The 24,421-nt window shown below is 31.1% G+C and overlaps 2 protein-coding genes and 2 pseudogenes across 3 annotated transcripts; 2 read left to right on the top strand and 2 right to left on the bottom strand.

The window, feature by feature from the left end:
* Window positions 1-533: 533 nt before the first annotated feature.
* Window positions 534-2,357, top strand: LOC111292737 (Pentatricopeptide repeat (PPR-like) superfamily protein). Its single transcript, XM_022885265.2, has one exon. It carries the CDS (start codon window positions 676-678, stop codon window positions 2,269-2,271), a length of 1,596 nt encoding a protein of 531 aa, XP_022741000.2. The 5' UTR covers window positions 534-675; the 3' UTR covers window positions 2,272-2,357.
* Window positions 2,358-2,623: 266 nt separating this feature from the next.
* On the bottom strand, window positions 2,624-3,646 carry LOC111292508 (AT-hook motif nuclear-localized protein 16-like). The gene has a single exon (XM_022884929.2). The coding sequence runs from the start codon at window positions 3,512-3,514 to the stop codon at window positions 2,741-2,743; it is 774 nt and encodes a 257-aa protein (XP_022740664.1). The 5' UTR covers window positions 3,515-3,646; the 3' UTR covers window positions 2,624-2,740.
* A 148-nt stretch (window positions 3,647-3,794) lies between these two features.
* On the bottom strand, window positions 3,795-10,468 carry LOC111292507 (uncharacterized; annotated as a pseudogene). Its single transcript, XR_016345813.1, has 11 exons — window positions 10,140-10,468; window positions 9,396-9,439; window positions 9,170-9,287; window positions 8,959-9,076; window positions 8,261-8,643; window positions 7,964-8,173; window positions 6,572-6,920; window positions 6,221-6,491; window positions 5,603-5,755; window positions 4,539-4,979; window positions 3,795-4,431 (listed from the first exon to the last, which is right to left on the bottom strand). The product of XR_016345813.1 is annotated as an uncharacterized LOC111292507 (transcript).
* A 3,374-nt stretch (window positions 10,469-13,842) lies between these two features.
* LOC111293349 (two-pore potassium channel 3-like) overlaps window positions 13,843-24,421 on the top strand; it is a 41,915-nt pseudogene continuing 31,336 nt past the window's right edge.

Below are 24,421 nucleotides of genomic sequence, written 5' to 3' on the forward strand. Positions count from 1 at the left end.
CCAAATTCAATTTCATCAATATTTGTCATTATAATTCTAATTCTTTGTTTTGGCTGGAGGATACTGTTTTGTTTCTTGAGTTTGTTTTGTTGTTTTCATTTGCCTTTGTTCTTTACACGAAGTATTCTTCTTTACTCGTTATTAGTTCAACACTCTACTACCTAAAGGTGTTTAAGAGTCTGGCTACCAGCTTAGTTCTGAAGTCCTAACTAGTTCGATAATAACCAGACGCCTACCCTTAAATGTTCACTTAAAGTCGATATTATTTAGAATATTATTAGTATTAAACATTTATTTTTATTTTGAAATTAAAATTAAATAAAAAATAATTTTTTATATATATAAAATTATATTTTGAGTCAAAATTCACGAATCAAATAAGTTGCTCAACTCATGGGTAAGACTAAGGTTAACCAATATTAGAGTTTTTTTTAATCAATAAATAATATATTTTATTTAAAATTTAATTTTAAAATATAGTTAACAATAGTAGTATAAAATTTATGTAAATCAGTGGGCAATGTCACGCTGGAGCTTGTTGGATTTTTACAAAGTCGGCCCAGCTTTACTCATCAACGCTTCTAAATTTATAAACTCTCCGGTTTCGGCCGTCCTTTATTAAAAGTGGATAACATTCTAAAACCACCAAAAAAAAAAAAAAAAGCAGAGAAAGTGATGCTACAGTGTTTTTGCTCCCTAAAGCCCACTCCAACCTCCATAACCAAATTTATATCAGATCAACCACACCTCTCCCTACTAGAAAACAACTGCACCACCATGAAAGACCTCAAAAAACTTCATGCCCAACTTATCAAAACTGGTCTTGTCAATGACATCATAGCAGCTAGCCGTGTCCTGGCCTTCTCTTCATCTCCAGCAGGTGACATTAACTATGCTTACTTGGTCTTTTCTCGAATAAAAAATCCAAATCTCTTCACTTGGAATACTATCATTAGAGGCTTCTCCCAAAGCTCTAATCCAGAAATTGCAATCTCTCTTCTCATTTACATGTTAGTAGATTCCTCTGTACAACCAGGAAGGCTAACTTATCCTTCAGTGTTTAAGGCCTATGCTCAACTTGGTCTAGCCTGTGATGGGAAACAGCTTCATGGGAGAGTTATAAAACTGGGCCTTGACTGTGATTTATTTATACGAAACACTATCATTTACATGTATGCAAATTGTAGCCTTCTGAGTGAAGCTTGGCGAATGTTTGATGAAGAATTGGAACTTGACATTGTTGCGTGGAATTCCATGGTTTTAGGGCTTGCAAAATGTGGAGAGATTGATGAGTCTAGGAGACTGTTTAATAAAATGGTGTCGAGAAATACTGTTTCATGGAATACTATGATTAGTGGTTATGTTAGGAATGGTAAGTTTTTGGAAGCATTGGAGCTTTTTCAAGAAATGCAAGAGGATGATGTTCGGCCTAGTGAATTTACAATGGTCAGCTTGCTGAATGCTTGTGCTTGCTTGGGAGCAATTACACAAGGAAAATGGATTCATGATTATGTACTAAATCATAATTTTGAGTTGAATGGCTTTGTTGTTACTGCAATTATAGACATGTATTGCAAGTGTGGCAATGTTGAAGAGGCTCTAAAAGTTTTTAGAACATCTCCCAAGGAAAGGTTATCATGTTGGAACGCCATGATCTTAGGCCTAGCTACCAATGGATGTGAAGAAGAAGCAATTCAATTGTTTTCTAAGCTAGAGTCTTTGAGTCTCAAACCAGACAACGTCAGTTTCATTGGTGTCCTAATGGCTTGTAATCATGCGGGGATGGTGGATAAAGCAAAAGATTATTTCTCATTGATGGCAGAAAAATACCAAATCAAACCAACCATTAAGCACTATAGTTGCATGGTTGATGTGCTAGGTAATGCTGGACTCCTTGAAGAGGCAGAACAGCTAATAAGAAGTATGCCCATTAAAGAAGATGCCATTATATGGGGGTCTTTGCTCTCTGCATGCAGGAAGCATGGAAATGTTGAGATGGCAAAAAGGGCAGCAAAGCATGTTATTGAACTTGATCCAGCTGAAAGCTCTGGATATGTACTTATGTCTAATGTTTATGCCGCAACTAGGCAATTTGAGGAAGCAATCAAGCAAAGGCTTTCAATGAAAGAGAAACAATTAGAGAAAGAACCAGGGTGTAGTCTGATTGAAGTAAATGGTGAAGTCCATGAGTTTGTTTCTGGTGGAAGGCTGCACCCTCAAGCAAAGGAGATATACTCTGTATTGAATGACTTGAAACTCATGTTACAGTAGAATGAATGAGATTGAAACTTAGGATTATTAAGTCATACCTTGTTGGCAGCCTTTTTATGGATTACAAATTGTTGATTCCTATCAGAAATGAGCTCTTTTTTTAAATTAATTCATCGTTCCACATTTACCGATCTTTCTTTTGGTATTATGTCTATATTTGGGATAAAAAATTAGCAATGATACTATATATTTTTGCATATATCTTAAGCCTATCGGTATTTATGTGCATGGTACCTGCTGATACTTCAGAAACTATGTGATGGAGATCCATTGTATTTAAAATCACACTTGCATTCAAACAAGATATGCTTGGCTGATGAATGCTAGAGAGAAAAGATGCACTAATTTCCATATGGATCTGCAACTAAGGCTGTGAAGATACTGCTATGAGAAAGCTTAATAAATAATAGCACTAGATGATGATATTTGGAGGATGTGAGAATCTCCAAAGGAATGCTTGCTAAGCAGGTTAGGTGTTTGACATAGTTCGTCCAGGAGTCCAAGAGTATATCTCAGGAGGGGTAGTGCCATTGGTAATCAAGTTCTGTGGCATCCCATGCAAATCAGAAATGTCCAGGTGATGGTGCCGACCATTCTGGTGATATTGATTCTGCCTAGCTGCAGCAACTTCATCATCATCTAATGGTAGACGATCAAAGGTGGCATTCATGAAGGATGCGGCCATGATCAGAACAGGACCAGAAGCAATGAGTGCACCAACTACTCCTCCACCCACTACCTGCCCCTGAGCCCCAGCCAGGTAAATGGTTAGCCCTGTAATCCCAGGTGGGGCTGGTGGGGGCAGGATTGATCCAAGCAAGGAGAGAATCTCATACCGGCCATGCAGAGTAACAATTGCACCAGACGAGGCTGGTTGTCTGAGTGTGACATTGGTTACACACCCGCTCCCACTAAGTACACAAATGCCACGCTGCTTTCTCCTTGCAAAATTAACTAGACTCTCATTTACATCACAGCCTGTGCTCACCTCCATTGCATGAGCTCTTAATGCATTAGCACTGTCACGAGTGACAATGATGGGTGGCTTAGGCTTGTTTTTGGAGCCTGCTGGCCTCCCTCGAGGCCGCCTAATGTTGTCACCCTCAACTGCAGAGATTGGTGTCACTGCCTTTGGCATTTTGGGAGCCATTAGCATTGCATCAATGCCTGGTCTATGGAGATTCCCCTTGTCTTGTTTTTGGTTTTGATCCATGGTTACTCTCAAATCTGTGCCTTGCCCCATTCACGCGCACTCAGAATTCCTAATGGATAGAGATTTGCAGAAACTGCCGTTTGCCGCCAGCTTAAGTAGTAGTTTCGTTTGATAATTTTATTGTGAAAACCCGAAAGAATGATTGAAGGTTAGGAGATGGTTAAGTGATACCAACCATGTATTCTAACTGCCTACCTCCAACTGACCCTTCAATCATGTTGATTGCCTTTCCCAACAAACACCCTCATTGAAACTTCTGCTTATGCAAAAACAAATATTCAAAACACACTGGAGATAAAAGAAAACAAAAGAAAAAAAGACGGCAAATTTAACTAATCCAAGCAATAAATAATCCACGAGCTGCACATGAAAGATCATTCCTAAAAGAGCTATATATGAATCGCACCACCAAAACAAAAGAATCACATTAGCACGCTGGCTTGCCAAGCAAAGCAGCCATACCCCAACATGAAATTAGATAGTATACAATGTTGGGGCAGAAGCCGTTGCCGGTCAGCTTCTCTTTTCACGTATGTACAATTGGACATCGCCAAAGCACTCAAAAAACAACGACATCTTTGAACTCTACTATCATCCTACTCGGCCGCTTTAATAATGCCTTGCTAACAAGGCAAAACAAAAAGAAAAACAAAAGGATGTTAGTAGCTGTGCTGCCAAATATGGGGAGTTGCTTAGATGACGGGCCTTGAGAACCATTTAATCATATCACGAAGATTTTTCTGCTGCTGCTGTTCTATTGTGATCCCTGCTTGATGATTATAAACACCAGGATATTCCAAAGGTTCATGAAGCCGTGCGTGTTGCTGGCCCTGGTGATAATCAGCAAGCTGGTGATTCTGCCCTTGTAAACTGTAATAAGCACCATTAGAAATAGTTGATAAGGTTCTTGAACCATGTCCATAATCCCATGTAGCAGAGCCATCATTCTGGTAAAACAAAAGATATAAAAAAATGAGATGAAACAGTTATATTGTCCATGCACTGAACATTACATTATGCGCATCTTACCATGGAATATGCTTATTGTTATTACCTGTTGAAGTAAGTTGAAATTAGTTCCTCCTCCATCCCTATACTCTGAGCGTAAAAAGTCATCATAACCAACTTTGCTGCCTGCTGGACCAGCAGCTAGATTGAGCAGAAAACTTCCAGGGATATCAGCAAAATTCCCCCAACTTTGATAACCAGATGTGTAAGAACTTGACAAAGGCAAGTTATTCATACTAGCACTTCTGTAGTTCGGGACATTGTATTTCATCCCTGTATGAGATTCATGGAGCAAATTGCCATCTGGATATGCTTGTTGCAAAGCAGATGCTGCATATGTATGTCCTTGAGATATGGCAGGGTAGCCAGTTAGAGAATAAGAATGTGCTGACAAATGCTCCGTAAGTACAGAACCAGTGGCGATGTTGGCATCGTGCAGGGCTTGTGAGGATGGGTCGGATACAGAAAAGGCTCCAGAATTTAAAACCTGAATTAACAGACCAGTTAAAAAAATTTAATTGTTACGTCCATATAATTAGCATAGGACACTCAAATCCTAGTTTAACGGGAATGCAATGCCAGATTCCCCACATATTTGACATAATGACATAGTTTAAATATGCATTGGCTATCTAATAATGGAAAAGACAACCGGTAATTTATCTGAAACTTGACACCAATTTACATAAAAAGACCCAGGAATTCATGCAAAAGAATAATATGGTCAATAAGTGATATAAAGAGCCTTCATTTGTAAGATTTAAGTCAATAAAACATTTAAGAAAATCAACCCAATAGAGTTAGATCTAGAGCAAGAATATTCTAAGATTGTACAGCCAGTAGTAATAGTACTCAGATTTAGTACTTTCCTACAACAAGAAAAAATCGATAACTTTCATCTACCCGCTTAAAAAGCAACAAAACGGTCAAAAAGTCTACGATAGATCTTTCCAAAAATAAGAAAGGCTGTCTGTCTTCCAAACATGCAGTTCAAAATAGGGGTGGTCTGATGCAACCATCATTCAAATGACAATAGTCACTAAAAATATCTCCTTTATCCAAGTCACAAATTTTTTAGCCATCAAGGATAACAGATTCTTGATTTCATACCTCAGACATGGATGCATTTGGGTTCTTAATGGAAGATGCAGAACTGCTGGATGAAATTGAATGTGATGCAAGCAATGCTGCAGAATCTCTAGCTTTCATAGACTGAATAGTTGCTGTCAATAAATCACTAGGTATAGAGTTTGGATATGATTCCTAGCACCCAAAATTCATAAGATCAGTGCAAAGTTTAAGAGAAACCGAAATCAGAAATAAAGAAACAAGTGATTGCACAAGCAAGTATAGACAACATATCTTCATAAACAAACACCAAGAAGAAAAAAGCTGTTGTACGAATGACATAGGGATAAAAGTGAAAAGGACATGCTGCGTATTGGCCAGGTAATCAATATTAATTAAGAAGGGTAGCTGATGACAAGAATTATTAGGTAATCCATAAACATAATAAAATCCTATAAACATTTTAATAAATGAAAGAGAATAGCTCTCAAGCATTGCATCTTCATGAAATGTAGCTAATACTATTTTATAACAGCATGCACCATCAAATAATTCAGTATTCTTTTTTCATAAAAGCCAAAAAGTATCATAGGAGCAAAGTGAGATTAGGAGCTGCCAGGGTATCATAAAATGCAACGAGAGAGGGAAAACACTGTTTACCACTTCACTTGGCAAAGTAGGAAGCTTCCTAGCATTTGGGTCATTCACATAAGACAAAGCAGAACTTAATTGTTGGATGTTCTTGAAACTAGAACCAGGTATTGACAAATGGGAGACGTAATCATTCCCATGGGTTGCTTCATCAGGAATGTCTAGTTTCCTAAGCTCTGCCTGCGAAAATTTGGGTGAATTATATTTCCTAGCATTTGCAGTTGCTCTAGTAGTATCAATATCAAATTCAAGCTGCTCCTCATCATGATATACCAAGTTCCTGTAAAGAAAGACATCCAAATATCATGAACTAATATGAACAAGGGAGCCAAAACTGGAAATAATCTCTTAGATGCATACCTAGAGTTTAAATGCATAGAGGATGGATCATTTGATGTTGTCAACGTCCCTTCCAAGTCATTTGTCAAGGAACTGGATGCTTGTGGCTGGGACAATGCTGTACTCTTGCCAGATTTGTAGGTACCAAAGCTCAAATGTGAGCAGTCAGCAGAAAAGGCTTGTAAATAATTTGGAAGCACCAGTCCATGGTTATCCTCCACTGGAGTCTCTGCATGAGTCACTGCCTGCTCTTCCTTCCCTAAATTTAGCTGTTGTAAGTTCATCATAGCTGATGATACAGCTTTGATGGCATCATCAGACAAAGATGCAGTAGGATTTGGAACAGATATATTAGAACCTCTGCCTATTCCTGAGATTGGATACCAGAGGGTGAAAAATAAAGACCACAACACATATTCAACATTAAATTCTAGCTGCATTACATGAATTCAATAAACACAGAATAACCAATTGCCCATAAGCATTTAGGCTAAAATGCACAGAATCTAAACCCATGAACCAACAATCTAGCATACAGATGGAAAATACAGAAGAATATATATATATATATATATATATATATATATATATATATAGAGAGAGAGAGAGAGAGAGAGAGAGAGGTGTTGCACCTAAATTGCACCAACTGTGGCAACTTTCAAATGGGCACTTCTCTTTACACCATTCAAATAACACAAAAAGAAGTACAGAATAAACAAGTCTGTAATGTTCTATTATTGATAACAGTTTTTGGTCTCTAAATATATGACAGAGAATACGAGGAGCTTTGTTTTCCTCTCTCTTCCCAATCCTTTTTTAATACTTTCAAAAATCAGAGGCAGATGACATACTAAAACAAAAAAACTGCTCCATGTTGCACATTTTTCTTCTACAAAGGATTAAACAAGAATGTAACTTAACAACTTAACACTTCCTTTGTCCTGTATCTATGACAAAGCTCTACATATGATTTTACAGGCTTAGGACCATAACGTTAATTTACAGCACAGAGCATATAACCAGACAGTTGTTTTTAATCAGAAAGGATTAAATTTTAATAATAATAATAATAATAATAATAATACCACCAATGATTCACTAGCCAGTAAAAATTTTAAAATGGACCTGCAAAAACATTCAGAAAATGGAGAACAAAATGATAGCATACATAATAACTGTTGCAATATAAAGCAAAAGAAATTCTTGGAGAAATTTTGTAAAAAGATCCAAGTTCTTCACTCTATTGAGACCACAATAGACATTATCATCAAAGTACAAACACCGCATCAGCACTAGCAGAATCCATGGTTATTTTATAACATCCCATGCACTTTATAGAACAAAAATCAGCAATTAATTTAATTGAAAATCAGATAAAGAAAATAGAAAATCCTATAAAGTCAAAATCAAAACCTGAAAGTTTACCTCCCTGGTGATTATAGATTTGCCGATAGGAATCACATGAACCTGTATCCTTACACAGGTCATCATCATGTTCAAATGTTCCTCCAGAATGATTCATAAGTATTTTTTTATTAGATGCTTGAGCAGAGCTGACATGATCAGAAGATTCAGAACTAAGATTCTCCCCAGCAACATTGCTCTCTGATACTAGAATATTGTCTGCCCAGCAGTTACTTGACAAGTTAGCTCTGTTACTATGTGAGTAAGATGGATTAGAATACATTTTAGCACCAATGTCACTCGAACCTGTTATTGGCTCATTCACAGGCCATTCATCATCTAAATCATGCTGACTAAATTTCTTCCCAGATTCACTAGTCATGTTCAAATCTGAAGAATGCAAATCTAGGTGTGTTCCCAACTCTGAAGGTGAATTGGCAAGGGAAGGTTTCATTTGGTAGATGGCTGAGTTTGGTGGAACAGCATCTTGAGCGGTAAAAGATGTTTCACAAAGCATTTGTGAGCCTTTGCTATGTGGCCTACCCATTCTTACGATATCAGCCATAGTAACGTGTTCCAAGGTGGCCCCCACCCAAGTAGATTGTGATCCAGGAGATGGTTGCAAAGATGAATCAATCATATCACGTGTTCCTATTGATTGTCTTCTATTATCAGCATTAAAAGAATTGCTGCAGAAGAATGCTCAAAATGAACGAGTAAATATTTCATCAAGCAGCAAACAAAACAAGGTTAAACATATCACAGCATCCATTCTTTAAATGAGAAAAGCATAAAAAAAAAAAAGATAAATAATTTATTATGTTGCAGATTCTACAGATGAGTGCCAAGCACATATTAAAAGTATATATGATGAAAGAGAATTAAAAAGGTTGTCCACATAACAATATCAATAAGCTAGACCAAATTAGATTCTGTTTAGACTTGAGAATTGAACAAAGACACATGATAGAGAAGGCAACAATTTGCTTCATTATAGAACCAACCTTCGAGAGGAAGATTGCTCATTCCAGGTTTGTCTGGTTTCACAAAATGTTGAAGAAGCAGAATAGGGAATAGAAGCAAATGTGCCATTCTCTTTCCTGTATGCAGCTTTACCAAGCTCTGCATCAAGGAACAGAACGTCATATTAAGAATACCAGAAAAACAAAATTTTACACTAGGGTCACCAATGCGTACATGCTCCAAAGACCATACCATTGGAGCTGATTTGCACTGATCCACTCCGCCCAAAAGAATGTTCACCACCACCTCTAACACCATGATTAGACGTACCATTGTTAGCTCGAGCTTTTAGTTCTTGTGTCTCTTTCATCTGACATATCAAGAGACAACAAAATCAAATTTTAAAGTAAAAAATAGGAAAAAAAATAAAATCAACAAGGGAGAAAAAGCCTAAGCATATTTTTCAAAAGAATAATACCTCTTTTCTTCTTTCACGTCTGCTTTTCACCTCATGAAAAGTATCTACAAAATTGAAACATATTAATTTACTAAATATCTCCTATAAATTTTAAATACAGAACCAAAATTTTTGAATGCTTTATTTGACATTGTTCTTCCATCAAAGTTGAAAGAGCATTGAATCACACAACTCACTAGAATTTAAAACTTCCATTAATTTCAGTTAATATATTCTCAGTTGTTTGGCAACTAAGAAAGAATCATGCAGCAGAAAGATAAATAATAATTAAACCACTCGCCATCAAAGAACAACTATTTTATCCTGTTTAAGACTACTGAAATTTCCAGTGCGTTTTTTTTTTTGGCAAAATTGAAGCTTGTTTTTGCAAAATTATTAATTTTAAAGTTATAAGCTATTCTTTGGAAAAGAAATAAAAAAATAAAAAAAAAAAAAACAAATTTTGGAAGAGAAACGCAGGCATTTGGGAAAAGGAAAAGAAAAGAAAACAAAAGTTTATAACTTCAACAAGTTCTAACAAATTGTTAAAAGATTAAAAAAATCCCTTGCCCCTTAAAATATTACAAGGAAACATACTAGGGGAAAAAAGCAATAACTTTTTACATTAAATTTGTTTTCAGTTTTCTGAGCAACCAAACACAAAAGTATTGGTAAAGGTAAACAAAACAAAAGCAAAAACAGACAAACAATTATTTTTATTATTTTTAAAAAAAGAAAAGAAAAAAGAAAAAGGGAGGGAAAAACCTTGAGAGAGGAGGCGTTGAACGGCGTCGTTAGGGTCCATATTACAGTCTCTAAGGACGGCGTAGATCTCCAGGTCCGTAAAGTTATTATTAACAATCTCTTTAAGGTTCTGCAACACTTTCTTCACCGACACCGGTATCTGTCCTCCGCCACCATCGCCGCCGCTACTACCATTGGTCTTGCTATCACTCCCCATTGCTCCCTCGCTCTATATGCGCCTTATCGGATAAAACAAACAAACAAATAAATAAAGAAACGAAAATTCTCTCTTGTTTCTATCTTTTCCTTTTTGTTTTGGGAGTTTTGGTTCTGTTTATATAGTGAGGTAACGTGCAGTTTTCTTTCTATTTTTCTTTTCTTTTCTTTGCCTTTTGGACTGATTTTGTGTGGCAAGTAACATAATGTTTGGATCAAGGAGAGCGGAAGGAAAGGAAAGTAAGGAAAGCAGTCCATCACAGCCGGCTTTATCACCGTCCATTCCTGATAGATCATCTGCCAACCCTGTTGGCCCACCGATTAGAAATTTTACGATTTTTAATGGACGGTCAGGGATTATTGAGGGGGGTTTGGGGGGAACGGGAGATTAGAAAACCACGTGTCGTTTGGAAAGAATATTTTTAAATTTTTATGGATTTTTGAAGAAAAATATGTGTTTTTTAAATTTTATAGATTTAATAATCATAAAATTTTTATATATATTTAAAAGAATGTAAGATTATTTAAAATTTTTTAATTATTATTTTTAATTACATGAGAATAATATATGATATTCATAATATATTTTTGTGTGAATAATATATTGTTTTTATTTAAATTAAAGAATTTTAATTTTTTTCATTTTTTTAACAAAAATAATTTTCAAATCCTAATTATTATCTTTATGCAGAGTGTCCCTACGTAAAAAAAAATTATATATATATGAATATTTTATATGTAATATTATTAAGTAAAAATATTTTACGTTTTATTTTAATCTTGTTATGAATAGTAACAAAAACTATATTTTTATCTTAAAAAAATAATTTTTGTTATAATTTTATAATTTTGAAAATATAATTTTAACATCTACTATTTTTTTTTATAAAAATATAGCCTTTGTTAAAATCTCAAAATTTTAAAAATATAATTTCAATATCCATTATGTTTTATCTTTAAAATTCGATTTTTATTTAATATCCACTACAATTTTTTATCTTAAAAACGTAATCTTTATTAATATTTTATAATTTTGAAAATAAAATTTTAACATCCACAATATGTTTTATCTTAAAAACGTGATTTTTATTAAAATTTTATAATTTTGAAAATATAATTTCAATATACACTATATTTTTTATATTAAAACATAATACTTTTTAAAATTATAAATAACAAAAACTATATTTATTTTGTAATTTAAAGAGACTATAAAGGATAATATAATTTAAAAATACAATTAAGTGAAGATAAATGAGGTAAAATTTTCATTTTCTTTGTGAAATCTAAAAATACTCAAGAAAAGATAATTTTGGTTTTCCTATTTTATCTTGTTTCTTTAAAAAATCAGAAATCACATTCCATAAACCAAATTAATTAATCAAATTATGAAAAGTAAAATTTTGATCAAGAATCTTATTTTATCTTAACCAAACATTTCATAATAATTTTAATTTTTTTTTTACAAAAAAATTCAATTAATCGTAACTTTGTTTTTAATTTATTTTTGTATTTTATTGCGATATTGGTTTGGGAGAATGAAATGAGATGTATTTTGTTTTTAAAATTTTTTTAAATTTTTTGTAAGTAGGTTAATATCATAATTTACTCTTAAATTATAATAAAATATTTAACATGATATTTAAATTTTAAAAATTTTAATATAATATATGAACCATAAATCTATTAATTGATATAATATTTATCCCTAATGAAACTAATTTTAAATGATAATATATGATGAACAAATAAATTTTTAACAACTACATTAATTAATAAATTTATAATTCAAATATTAATTTAAAAATTTTTAAAATTTAAACGTTATATTAAAAATTTTATTATACTCTAAAAATCATGACATTAATCGTACACAAAACTTAAAAAGGTGTCATGTTGGCTGATTGGCTTGAGTTTGCGCATGGTTAAGAGTGGAATTGGACATATGGAAAGTGTAATTTTGAAAACTTTTTATATTTTAGGATTTTTCTCCAAACTCTTTAATTATTTGAAAATTTTATTTATTTACCCAAAAAGAGTGTTAACGGTTTCGGTTTAGGGTTACAAACATATGAAAAAAATAAGGCAAGAAAAACTTGGAAAAAATCATGATTTTCCATAAAAAGTAATTAAAATTTGTATTGGACTTTTTTAGTTTTAACAGTTTGCTTAGTCTGTTGAAGTACAACTTGTTTTTTTTGTTTTACTTCCATTTCTTGCAAACTCTATCCTTACTTAAAAATTTAGTTATGATATCTTTTAGCTCATTTTAGAAAAATAAACTGATGGTTGCAATAACTGTGTTATTTAGTTCTTTATTTGATTGGATCTTAATAGTTCAATCTAAATTACATTGTATCATTTTTTTTTTATAACAAGGTAAAGTAGTTTGTGGAAGTCATATGGAAGATTACTAGCTCAAGAGCTGCTTTAATTAACGTAAAAGGAATATATTTATTATTATATATAGAAATAAAAATAAAAAATGAAATATTAAACCACACTTTTTTTTGTACATTTTTTTATGTATTGAAAAAAGATTCAACTTTCTCTATTGTGAGATAACATCTTTTCAGTGCAGTGGCAATGACTGGTGGCATTGTACTTGCCATGCATTTCCTTTTGTCCTATATTATTAGGATTACGCATATTGAGGTAGTCTCTCTCTCGTATCTAATAGTGAAGAAGTAAATGATTGAATTGTAATTTTATAAGTAGAGTTATTTTTCTTCCATTGAAGTATTTTTAAAAATTATATTCATTCATTTAGTTAATAAAGTCAATTTTTATAATCATTAAGTTAGAATGCATCTAATTGTCATGTTATTATTAAAGAGGACCTTCCACGCTTGCCAAATTAGTATGCTTTCGATTGTTATGCCATTATTGATATCAAATATCTTGTCATAATATAAGCTCACCTTCATTTATGGATAGGATCACCTAATTATCATCACTAAATTTCCATCAAGACATCATTTTATAATAGATCAATTGATTTTTAATTTGCTTAAAATTATTAAATACAATTCATGTTTGTTTGAGATAAGTAAATGTAATCTTCATTCACCACGTGACTTTTCCTTGAGCATTATATGAATTTATCATTAACTGTCAATAATCCTAATCATATTACCGATTTTTATCTCATATATAAAATAAAAAGGAAATTTAGATATGGTACAGTAACTCTAAACCTTTATACTTTAAGCTTTTTAAGCAATTCTACAACTCACCTTCTTTCTCCACAAATCTCAAATGTTTGATTAATTTAAGTGTCAAAACGTATTTCAAAAAATTGACTATTGCACCTTTTGACCATACTTTCTTGTTGCAGGTACAAGTCATTCCCAATACAATTCCTAAACCATTACTCAGCTCACTCATTTCTAAAACACCATCAACACAAATGATAAAACTGTAAAAGTATATTTTTGAACTCCTAAAGCAAACAATACCCCTCATAACATACGTAACCCAACAATAATATTGATTCGTTGCATCAACAATGCAAAACATTATCCCTATCATCATAACATAGGATTCATCCTCTAATGTTAACCTCATTGCCAACTTGTACATCAACTGAAAAATCACTCATTGCTCACATTTTGCTCTATCAATTTTCATTGTTGTTAGGGAAGCTTTTCAATGTTCTGACGACAAAAAATTGAAGTCAAAATCAATTATTTCCTTCATCTGCCAAGCTTTCATTTGGTTGGTTTTGCACCTATTAACTAACATCTTAATACACCTGACCAGTGGAAGTTTTAAGGGCAGTGAGACTTTCAAGCCCTTAGATGCCTTCATAATTGGCTATGAGGATATTGTTCCAAACAAAACATTTACCAAGCTTTTCACCTATTTCTTTATATGAATCGATTTCAAATTCATTTGATATTTTGCTTAATGGGTAGGTTACATTTGTGATAGATAAGAGGTGATTTTTTTTGTGCACAGTGTATGAGAATCGGTTCAACACAATGGTTTAGACATATATGATAGATAAAACAAAAGAAAGGGTGAGAATAAAAATGAAAATATGCTTGACTTTGGTAGTCATCATTGGTTGCATCGTTATAAAGAGAATAGTAGTTCATTTTCTAGAAAACTTGGATTATGTTAATAGTTTTTATCTATATGTTACATTTGTGATGATTGTAAGTTATGGCTATTATGTTTTTACAATTGCAATAGTAAGGTGTTTTGCAATTCTTTGGTTGTGTTAAGTACATTAATTGTTGCAAGGGCATTACTATACCTAATAGAGCTTAAGATTGACAAAAAGAATTGTAAAATTGTGAAATGGGTTCTTTAGAAGTATATGACACTAGGGGATTTGGTGGCAGCAAACTTTGACAATGATGTACCCATTAAGTACTAATGATCTTTTAGCATACTTTGAATCTACATTATTTATTTGACCAATGTATTCTAGTTCTTATAGCTATTTCCAATATTAACTTATAATTCATGTATTCTATGTCTATTTCATATCTAATATGTGTAAAATACGAAAATTATCATATTATAATTCATGTCACACAAACACAAAATATAATTTTTTTTTTACTTTTTCCAAACCTATATGAATTTTTTATTAAAATTTTAAATTGTTGCTTTATATGTTTTTTGTATAGTTTTGATGCTTCATATATTTTTTGTATCATTTTGATGTCATTAGTATCAAGATTGATTGGTAATAGATATTGTAAATGAAAACCTAGAAATGAGAAGTTATAAAAAAAGAATAAATGTTTAAAGGATGTGAGAGAGAATATTTTAGAATATTTAGAAATGTTCCTAATGATTTTCAAAATCACATGCAACCCCTTTTAACATGCCAATAGCGATTGTATAACCGATTCTGTAACAGAAATAACAAAAATAGCAGAAATAACCGACTATAATAGAAATAACAAAAATAAGAATAATTAACTATTTTGACTATAACATTTTTACTTATAACAATGCCCTCCCCTTGAAGCAATCTTAGGCCTCAAAGATTGAATGAAGGAAACCACTTCTGTAAATCAAATAAAATCTCCCAAGTAGCATCTTTAGAAAAAGAATTACTTTAGTGCACCAAAATTTTTGTGACAGCATAACCCTTTTTCTTTATCATCATTCTATCCAAAACATCCACTAGTTCTTTGACTAGGAAACCTTTCCCATTTGCCAAAGGAAAATGTAACTGCATTGACCACAAGCCCTCATGCTCTTTTATTTGTGAAACATGAAAAATAGGATGAATCTTGGCCTCAATAAGCAATTGCAATTTATAAGCCATAGCTCTAGTCTTCTCTAGCACTTTGTTAGGACCAAAATAACAAATAAGTAAATTTGGACAAGATCGATGAATAACTAACTTCTTCAGATAAAGATGAAATTTAACTTTGATCAAATTATTAATCTCCAACTATTTATATGACTTGTGTTTATTAGCTTGTTATTTCATCTTATTTTGAGCCTTACCCATATGAAACTTTAAGACTCAAATAGTGGCTTTCCTATCATGCAAGCTCTTGTTAACCACCTCCACCTTCGAATCACTAGAAAGGTATTGCCTGTGCGTTGGAGCAAATTGCTCATATACAATTTGATAAGCAGTGTGCTTTGTCGAGGAATGGAAACTTATATTATACCACCATTAAGCTAAAGGAATCCATTTGGCCCACTGATTCGGTGTCTCCTCTAACATACACTATAAATAGGTTTCCAAACATCAATTGACAACCTTAGTTTGGTCGTCGATTTAAGGGTCATATGCAGTAAAGAATTTTAATTCAATATCAGGCAACTTTAATAACTTTTTCCAAAACAAGCTAGTAAAAACCTTATCCTTGTTTGATACAATCACGTCTAGTACCTTATGAAGTTTGTACATAATGTCCAAATATGCTTGGGCTACTATGATGGTAGTAAAAAGGTGAGAAAGCAATATGAAATAAGCATACTTGCTAAGGTGATCAACAACAACCATAATCATATCTTTACCAACGGCCTTTTGAAAACCCTTAATAAAGTTTATGGACATAACAAACCAAATCTTGTTAGTGTTTGCAGTAGTCTGGGATAAGCACTATTATCATTTGTTTAATTAACATGTAAAGCATTCTTGTACAAATTGCCTAATAACTCATTTCAAACCTTTCTAATAGACAACACTAGTTAACCTTCTCATTGTAGATTTCATACCAGAATGTCTTTTTACTACTAAACCATAGAAATACTATAGTAAATCTCTTTTTAATTTCGCATAAACCCCCATCATTTACTTAGCTTTCCTTCTTAATTATCCTGCTTGTTAAGAATATTATAGAAAATAAGTAGGATTACTCTGATCTTATATAGTAAGTGGATAAATGATGGGTCCTTAAGTCAGGATTCTTAAATCCTTGTTATCGATTCAGTGTCGATAAAAGAAATAGCATATAGACTGGTTGCAAAAACTTTGGATAAGGCATCAACAGCACCATTAGATGGTCTTTTCCTTAAAACTAATTTGTAGTCAAATCCTATCATCTTCAATACCCAAAGTTGTTGAGCTGGAGTGTAGGTTTTCTAATTAAGCAAAAATTTAAGACTCATGATGTGTTTTGATTTAGAAATGCATCAAATAAGCACTCCATTTTTTAAGAGCTGCCAATTTGCCAACATCTTTCTTTTATACACAGACAGTGTGAGATGTGTAGTGGATAAATCCTTAGTAAAATAGGATATTAGTTAACTTTTTTTACTTAAAATGACACTAATGTGACAATTAGGAGCATCAAATTCAATGACAAAAGTGGAGTTGAAATCTGGTAAAGCCAGTACAAGAGCTGATATCATGGGCTGCTTTAACTTTTCAAAAGCCATGGTGGCTGCTTTATCTAATGAAAGGCATTCTTCTTCAAAAGTCATTAAAATGTTTTACAATATTACCATAGCCTTGTATAAACCGATAGTAATAGTAGTCAACCTTAAAAATTCCCTCAACTTCTTTATACTTTTAAGTAGTGGCCATTGTACACTTAATCTTCTTGCTATCTATTTCAACACCCTTCCACGATTACATGCCCTAAACATTCACTCTTAAAGACCTTAAAGTCACATTTAGACAATTTGACATACAACTACTGTGATAACAAAACTTTAAATACTTGTTGTAAATGGTTTAAATGATCAACCCAATTTGATGAATAAATTAAAATATCATCAAAAAATAACAAGACATATTTCCTAAGAAAAAAGGTAGAAATATATAGTTCATTAAACTTTGAACAGTGGAAAGGTATTTCTTAACCCATAATGCGTCACTAAGAACTCACAGTATTTTTGGAATGTCTTAAAAGCTATCTTATAGATGTCAGCAAGATCCAATCTGATTCGGTGATATCTAGATCTAATATCCAGCTTCAAAAACTAATAAGCACTCACTAATTTATCAATAGCTCATTTACCAAAGGAATAGGAAACTTATCTTTTAATACTATTTTGTTAAGTTTTCTATAATCAATGCAGAGACACCATGATCCATCTTTCTTTTTAACCAAACATAATCGATGAATTAAATGGGCTAGTATCGTCCCTTATAATACTAGCTTTATTCATCTTAACAACCATTTTTTTTATCTCATTTTTTTTAACCATAAGATACCTAGAAAGTCTGATATTGACTATTTGAGATTCATCTTAAAAGGGTATCTTATGATCCTAAGGTCTTGAAAATGGTAACTCAATAACTATTTCAAAAACTTTTGAATACTGGCTTAATAATTGTTTCAAGTCATTATGGATAATAGAAACCTTCATTTTTTATGTTCCATCTATTGATTAGATTCCAACCTAATGCCAGTGACTAAAATTAACCACCAATTTTGTTAGATATGTAAGTTTAGCCATTTACTTCTTACTTGCCAATTGTACTTGAGTTGCTCGTAGCCCTCAGATAGTCACCCACATGTTAACCATAACAAACTGCATGGTGAGTACATTAAAATCCCATATGATTGGGCCTATGGATTGCAACCATTATACCTCTAAGAAGGCATCACATCTTTTTAAAAGTAGGACTAAAAAGTCAATGTGTTGTATCAAGTTATGAGTCTCCCACCTTAAGCCCTTACAAATATCCTTAGCTACAAGTTATGATCCATTTGCCATAGTGATAGCTATTCCCCCAACAACTGAAGTATTACACTTCAACTTCTTTTACACAACTTGACTTAAAAAGTTATGTGTGCTACCTGAACCTACTCGCATAACCACTGCTTGCTTTTTAATCTTCCTAGGTGTGCTGCCTGAATCTACCCACATAACCATTATTGGTCCTTTTCCTTTTTAACACTCCCAGGTTCCAAAGTTTCAATATAGTCATAGAAATCCTCTTTCTCATTAGAACTACTTTCATCATCCTTAATCAACATTTGATATAATTGTGATTGCCCACACCTATGTCTTGTAACATATTTGATTCTACACACATACATTTTAACATCTAACCCCTTTTAACATCCCAATTGCGATTGTGTAACCAACTTTGTAACAAATATAACAAAAATAGCATAAATAACCAGCTATAAGAAAAATAATAAAAATAATAAAAATAAGAATATTCAACTATTTTGACTAGAGCAATCCCACTCATAACGATTTATATTGTGTCATAGTGTTGTATTTAAAAATTTCATATATATATATATATATCCAAGATATATATAGCTTTCCTTTAAGTTTCAATAAATAATTTTATTTATCAGATAAGACTATATTACAAACAATTCATGCAACACATCGTAATAAAGATGAAAGAATTGCCTTATTTACACCAGCAGTGAAGGGTTTACTAAAATTACTAAAAAAAAAATAAATTAAAAGTGTTACTCTTTACTTTAGTTTATCTTTGATATGATAAACGAACACTCAAGGCATCAATCTTAAAAGTACATCGCTTTTGCTGAGAATGTTCATGGCAATTTCTCCACCTTGCAACATGTTATACAACTCCAATGAAAACAAAGACTTTTGGATAGGAAGAATTAGAATTATTCTAAGATCAATTGATGAATTGAAGGATATGCAAAGTATTTACATAGTTATTCTTGCAAATATTTTTTAGGGAAAAGAAAGAAATTACATTGGTCATCATTTACAATCTAGGAAAGAAATATTGTACATTCATAGTACATTTATAGCATGCTGGTCCCAAAGAAGATACACGAATAGATTCAAACTCCAACTAAATTCCAAACAATAAAGTAAGCCTTACATGTCATTCCTTTGCAAGTAGTATGAATATCCACACTGGCTTTTTGGCACAACCTAACAGACTCCCAAGGAACATATTTTGAATATTTCCCACAACAAAGGACAAAGGATTTTTACTTTACTAACTCATAAAGCATTAAAATAGAAAAATAAGTATAATATTTGGTTGTACCTTTTTTATTGATTGTTTCGAATAAAAATGATCAAACTAAACAATATATTCCTATCATCAAGTCAACTATCCTTTATAACAGTAGCAGGTTACATTAGGGTTGGGTGCAAGACTTAGAATTATGGCCTAGCAAGATAGGCCCTTTGTAATTGTCATTAGTAAAAGAAGCATATTTTCTACATGTAGGTTAAAAAGCATGTCGAAAAAAAAATTATGAATCTTTTCTTGTGTGTGACAATGAGGAACTTAAGGATCTTACCCAAATCTGATAGTGAAATATGTGATTGCAAAATAACCCTAGTTATTGCATAGTTTCAACCAATTAATAGTAAGGTATATATCTTGTAGGATACATAATGGAGAAAAAAAATTAGGAATACAAAGATAAACCTATGGGTTATAAAATATAGATCCATAGACTCATCATTAGACATAAAATTTAGAAGTCGCCACAAATTTTTTTTTATTTAGGTGTGATTGATCACTATACTGAATTTGTTCCATTTAAAGAGGAGTCCAAAAATTAACTTAGGCATATTTAAATAGTAGATTATAATCCATGAAACCAAAATTTAGGTCCAAGAGTATGATTATACGTGAAAAAAATTATAGCATTCTCACAACACACATCTAAAAGATGGTACCAGTTTGACTTCAAGTTATCCAAGCCTTAAAATATATTTAAAATTTACCAAATAATTTAATATTAAAAATTTTTCTTAAATTACTCCAATATGTTGACAATAATTTAATAATATTTTTTCACCTCAAGAGTATTCAAGGAGACTATTTATCTTGAAAAGGCTCCTTTATCAGATTCACTTAATTTTGCTTCTAAAAATAAATATTTATAAACTAGGTTTATAGTTAGAAATATCTTACAATCTATTGATAAGACTTTCTGTTAAAAATTATCCTCTAATCTTTTGGAAAGGTTTTATGCAAAAAGATAAAAAAATTTTATTTTTTTATTTTTTTAAATTTGATTTTTAAAAAAAATTATAATGCTTTCCAATATATTGGTAAAACTTTATTTTGGAAATAAAATATTGACCATTTAATCTATTGGTAATGCTTTTATTTTTATTTTCTTGAAATAAAAAAAATGTTATAAAGTTTTTCAATCTGTTGGTAAGGCTTTTATTTAAATATGTTTTTATAAAAATATATTTAAAAAATAATGGATAATCAAATAAATAAATAAATAAAATAAAAAAACTTAAAGTCGACTCGATTAAGCCACTAGGCCAATATTCTACAAAGAATAAATCATCATAATTCCAGATTCTGTAAAGAATTCTAAAAAAAAAAACTTACTGTAAAAAATTGTATATTTTTTTTTCTGAATGATTTTCTTCTCATTTTTTTCTCAAGAGTTTTTATATAATATTTTTCTCCCTCCCTCTGTGTGTGGTTTATGTTCATTTATAAGGATTGAATCCTTTTAATTCTAAAAAATAAATTGACATAATCTGGAATGTGATTTGATTCTAATATATGATTAATTGTATGATTTTATTTGATTTTGCAATGATTGCATGAATTAAGCCCAAAGATTCATCCATAATCATCTTTGAGATCAAATCCCTAATTTCTTGTTTGCTGATTTCCATTCTTTTTTTTTTTTTTTTACTTTTAACCTTTTTTAAACAATAAAATTAAAATTAAATTAAATTAAAATTAAAAAATTCCTGTTAGGCCCAAAATTTCACAATTGGGTTCAATCTACAATTGAATATCCTTTTTTTTATATTAGAAAAACTTTCAGATAGAATTAGGTGTCTATAGCTACCTTTTTTTGCACAGTTTCTGTGAAATAAAAATTGTGCAAAAACATAAACAACCATGGTGTCTAGTTTAACTCAAGGATCCTTTAAACAGATGAATGTAAATTTTTTTTTAAATGAATTAAGAAATGATCTATTCTAAACAGAAGCTAAACAACTTTAAAATAGGAAATGACCTTATATATTTAGAGGCTAAACGACTTTAAAATAAGAAATGGATTCCTCTATATAGAGGCTAAACAACATTAAAATAATAAATGAGCTATTTTAAATAGAGGTAAAATGACTTTAAAATAATAAATGGGCTCATCTATATAGAGACAATGAGTTTAAAATAGGAAATGGACTTTTCTAAATAGAGACAAAATGACTTTAAAATAAGAAATGAGCTCTTCTATTTAGAGGCTAAACAACTTTAAAATAAGTAACTAGGACTAAATCGCAAAGTTAGAAAAATAAACCTAGATTGATCCGAAGTCGAAAATAAGTGACTAAGACTAAACCACAAGTCAGAAAAAGCTAAACTGCAAGTCAAAAAAATAAATAACCTAAACTGAGTCGAGATTGAAAATAAATGATCGAGATTGAACTGTAAGTCAAAAAAATAAATAACCTAGACTGAGCTAAGATAAAAAAAAAGTGACAAAGACTGAACTACAAGTAAAAAAAATAACCTGGACTAAGCCGAGGTTAAAAATGATTAGGTATGAGCCTAAATAAAGATATGAGATAAATGATCTACAAATTTTTTAAAAATTATGCTTGGAGGTCTTATAGATCATCTTCAGATATCTTCAAGAAAAAAGATCCTCTAAAATAAAGGCCTTCACAATTTTTAAATTTGAAAAATATTCTCATCGTCCATTTTGTTCGAGTCCAGAAAAACTGAAAATTTTTAACTTGAAATCCAAATATTCACAATTTGGAAATTTAAAGGTTCATCACAAAACTTCAAAGATTCACAAGATTCTATAACAAAAATTAAATGATTCTAAGACTCCAAGATTCGTAAAAAATTGAAAATGATTTCAAAATTCACAAAGATTCAAGATTCGCAAAAGTTTTTAGATTTGCAAAAATTTCAAATTTCATAAGAATTTCAAAAGTTCATAAATGACTCAAGATTTTGAGAGGTTTCATATTCACAAAGATGCCAGATTAGTAAAATTCCAAAGTTCGCAAAGGTTTCAAATTCGTAAAAGTTCAAGATTTACGAAGATTTCAAATTTCACTGAGCTTTTAGATTCGTAAGGTTTTCAAGTTCGTAAAAATTTTCTTGTTTGTATGAATGAAAGATTCGCAGGAATTTTCATATTTGCAAGAAATTCAGTTTTGCAAGAACTAAAAAATTTACAAGAATTTATATTCGTAAGAATTTAAAGACTCAGAAGAATTCAAATTCACAAAAATTATAAGATTCTCTAACTTTTCAAATTCTAAAGAGCTCAAGTTTCACAAGACTTTCAAATTCACAATAATTTAAATATTCGCAAGAGATTCAAGTTAGTAAGAATTTTCATCACAGTGAAGATTCACAAACTATAATTCACATACAAGAATCAAAGATTCACATTCGAAAGATGCTTTTAGTGATTGACAACCAAAATTTAAGGTTTTATGTTTGAAAATTTTAGGGATTTACATCAAAGATTTCACGGTTTACAACCAAAATTTAAAAATTCTAATTCAAAAAATTTCAAGGTTTCACATCCAAATTTATATTAAAAAAATTTTAGAGATTCACATTCAAAAGTTAAAGATTTTTATTCGAACAACTTAGAAATTCACATTGAAAATTTTAAAGATTCTTATCCAAAAAATTTTAGTATTTTACATCCAAAATTTTAAAAATTCACATTAAAAAAATTTTAAGAATTTCCATCTAAAATTTCAAAGATTTACTTTCAAAAAGTTTTAGAGATTCATATTCAAAACTTCAAAGACTTACATTCAAAAAATTAGAGATTCACATTTAAAATTTCAATGATTCACATTTGAAAAATTAGAAATGCACATTCAAAGTTTCAAAGATTTACATTAAAAAATTTAGAGATTCACATTCAAAGTTTTGAAGGTTTTTTTCACAAACTTTATGGCTTCACATTCAAAGATTCTCATTCGAAAAAATTTTAGAGTTTTGTATTCAAATTTTCAAAAATTCTCATTTGGAAAACTCCTTTAAAGAAATGCTTTATAACTTCAAAATTTTGAAAAGTTTTTCTTGCCAGAATAAAATCTCATTATAAAAGATCTTCTTCATTTGAAGATTCAAAAGTTAAACATTTTCTCCTAATAAAGTCAAAATCTTGTATAAAATAAATGCCATGATATAATATAGATGCCTTTAAAATTATGCAAATAATGTAAATGTATATCCTAAACAATAATGCAGATGCCATACCTTGATTCAAATATTCACTATATGATGTGAATGTAAGCCCTAACCATGATACAAATGCAATGTTCAAATAATAATTTAAATACTCACCAAATAACACAAATGCATGGTGCAAACAAATAATGATACAAATGCAAAATTCGAAGTAATGGTTTAAATATTAACGAAATAATGCAGATGCATGATCCAATCAATAATATAAATTACAAATTCCTTGAAATAATACACACGCATATCCAAACAATTATGCAGGTGCAAGGACTTGTATATTTACCAAATAGTGTAAAAACAATTATAAAAACCAAGCTTTTTTGTTACCCCAGAAAAGTCACTCTTGTCATATTGATTTGAAAATAATTTTTCTTCCATCCATCAAAATTCATATATACAACACTTCAAATTTAAAAATTTTCAAAAATTCCCAAAAGAATGACAACCAATTGTCTTAAAAAATTATCCCACATATCACTTTTCCATG

This window comes from Durio zibethinus, chromosome 10 (genome assembly GCF_047325235.1).
Source record: "Durio zibethinus cultivar Kanyao isolate XHJ-2024 chromosome 10, ASM4732523v1, whole genome shotgun sequence".
Lineage (NCBI taxonomy): Eukaryota > Viridiplantae > Streptophyta > Magnoliopsida > Malvales > Malvaceae > Durio > Durio zibethinus.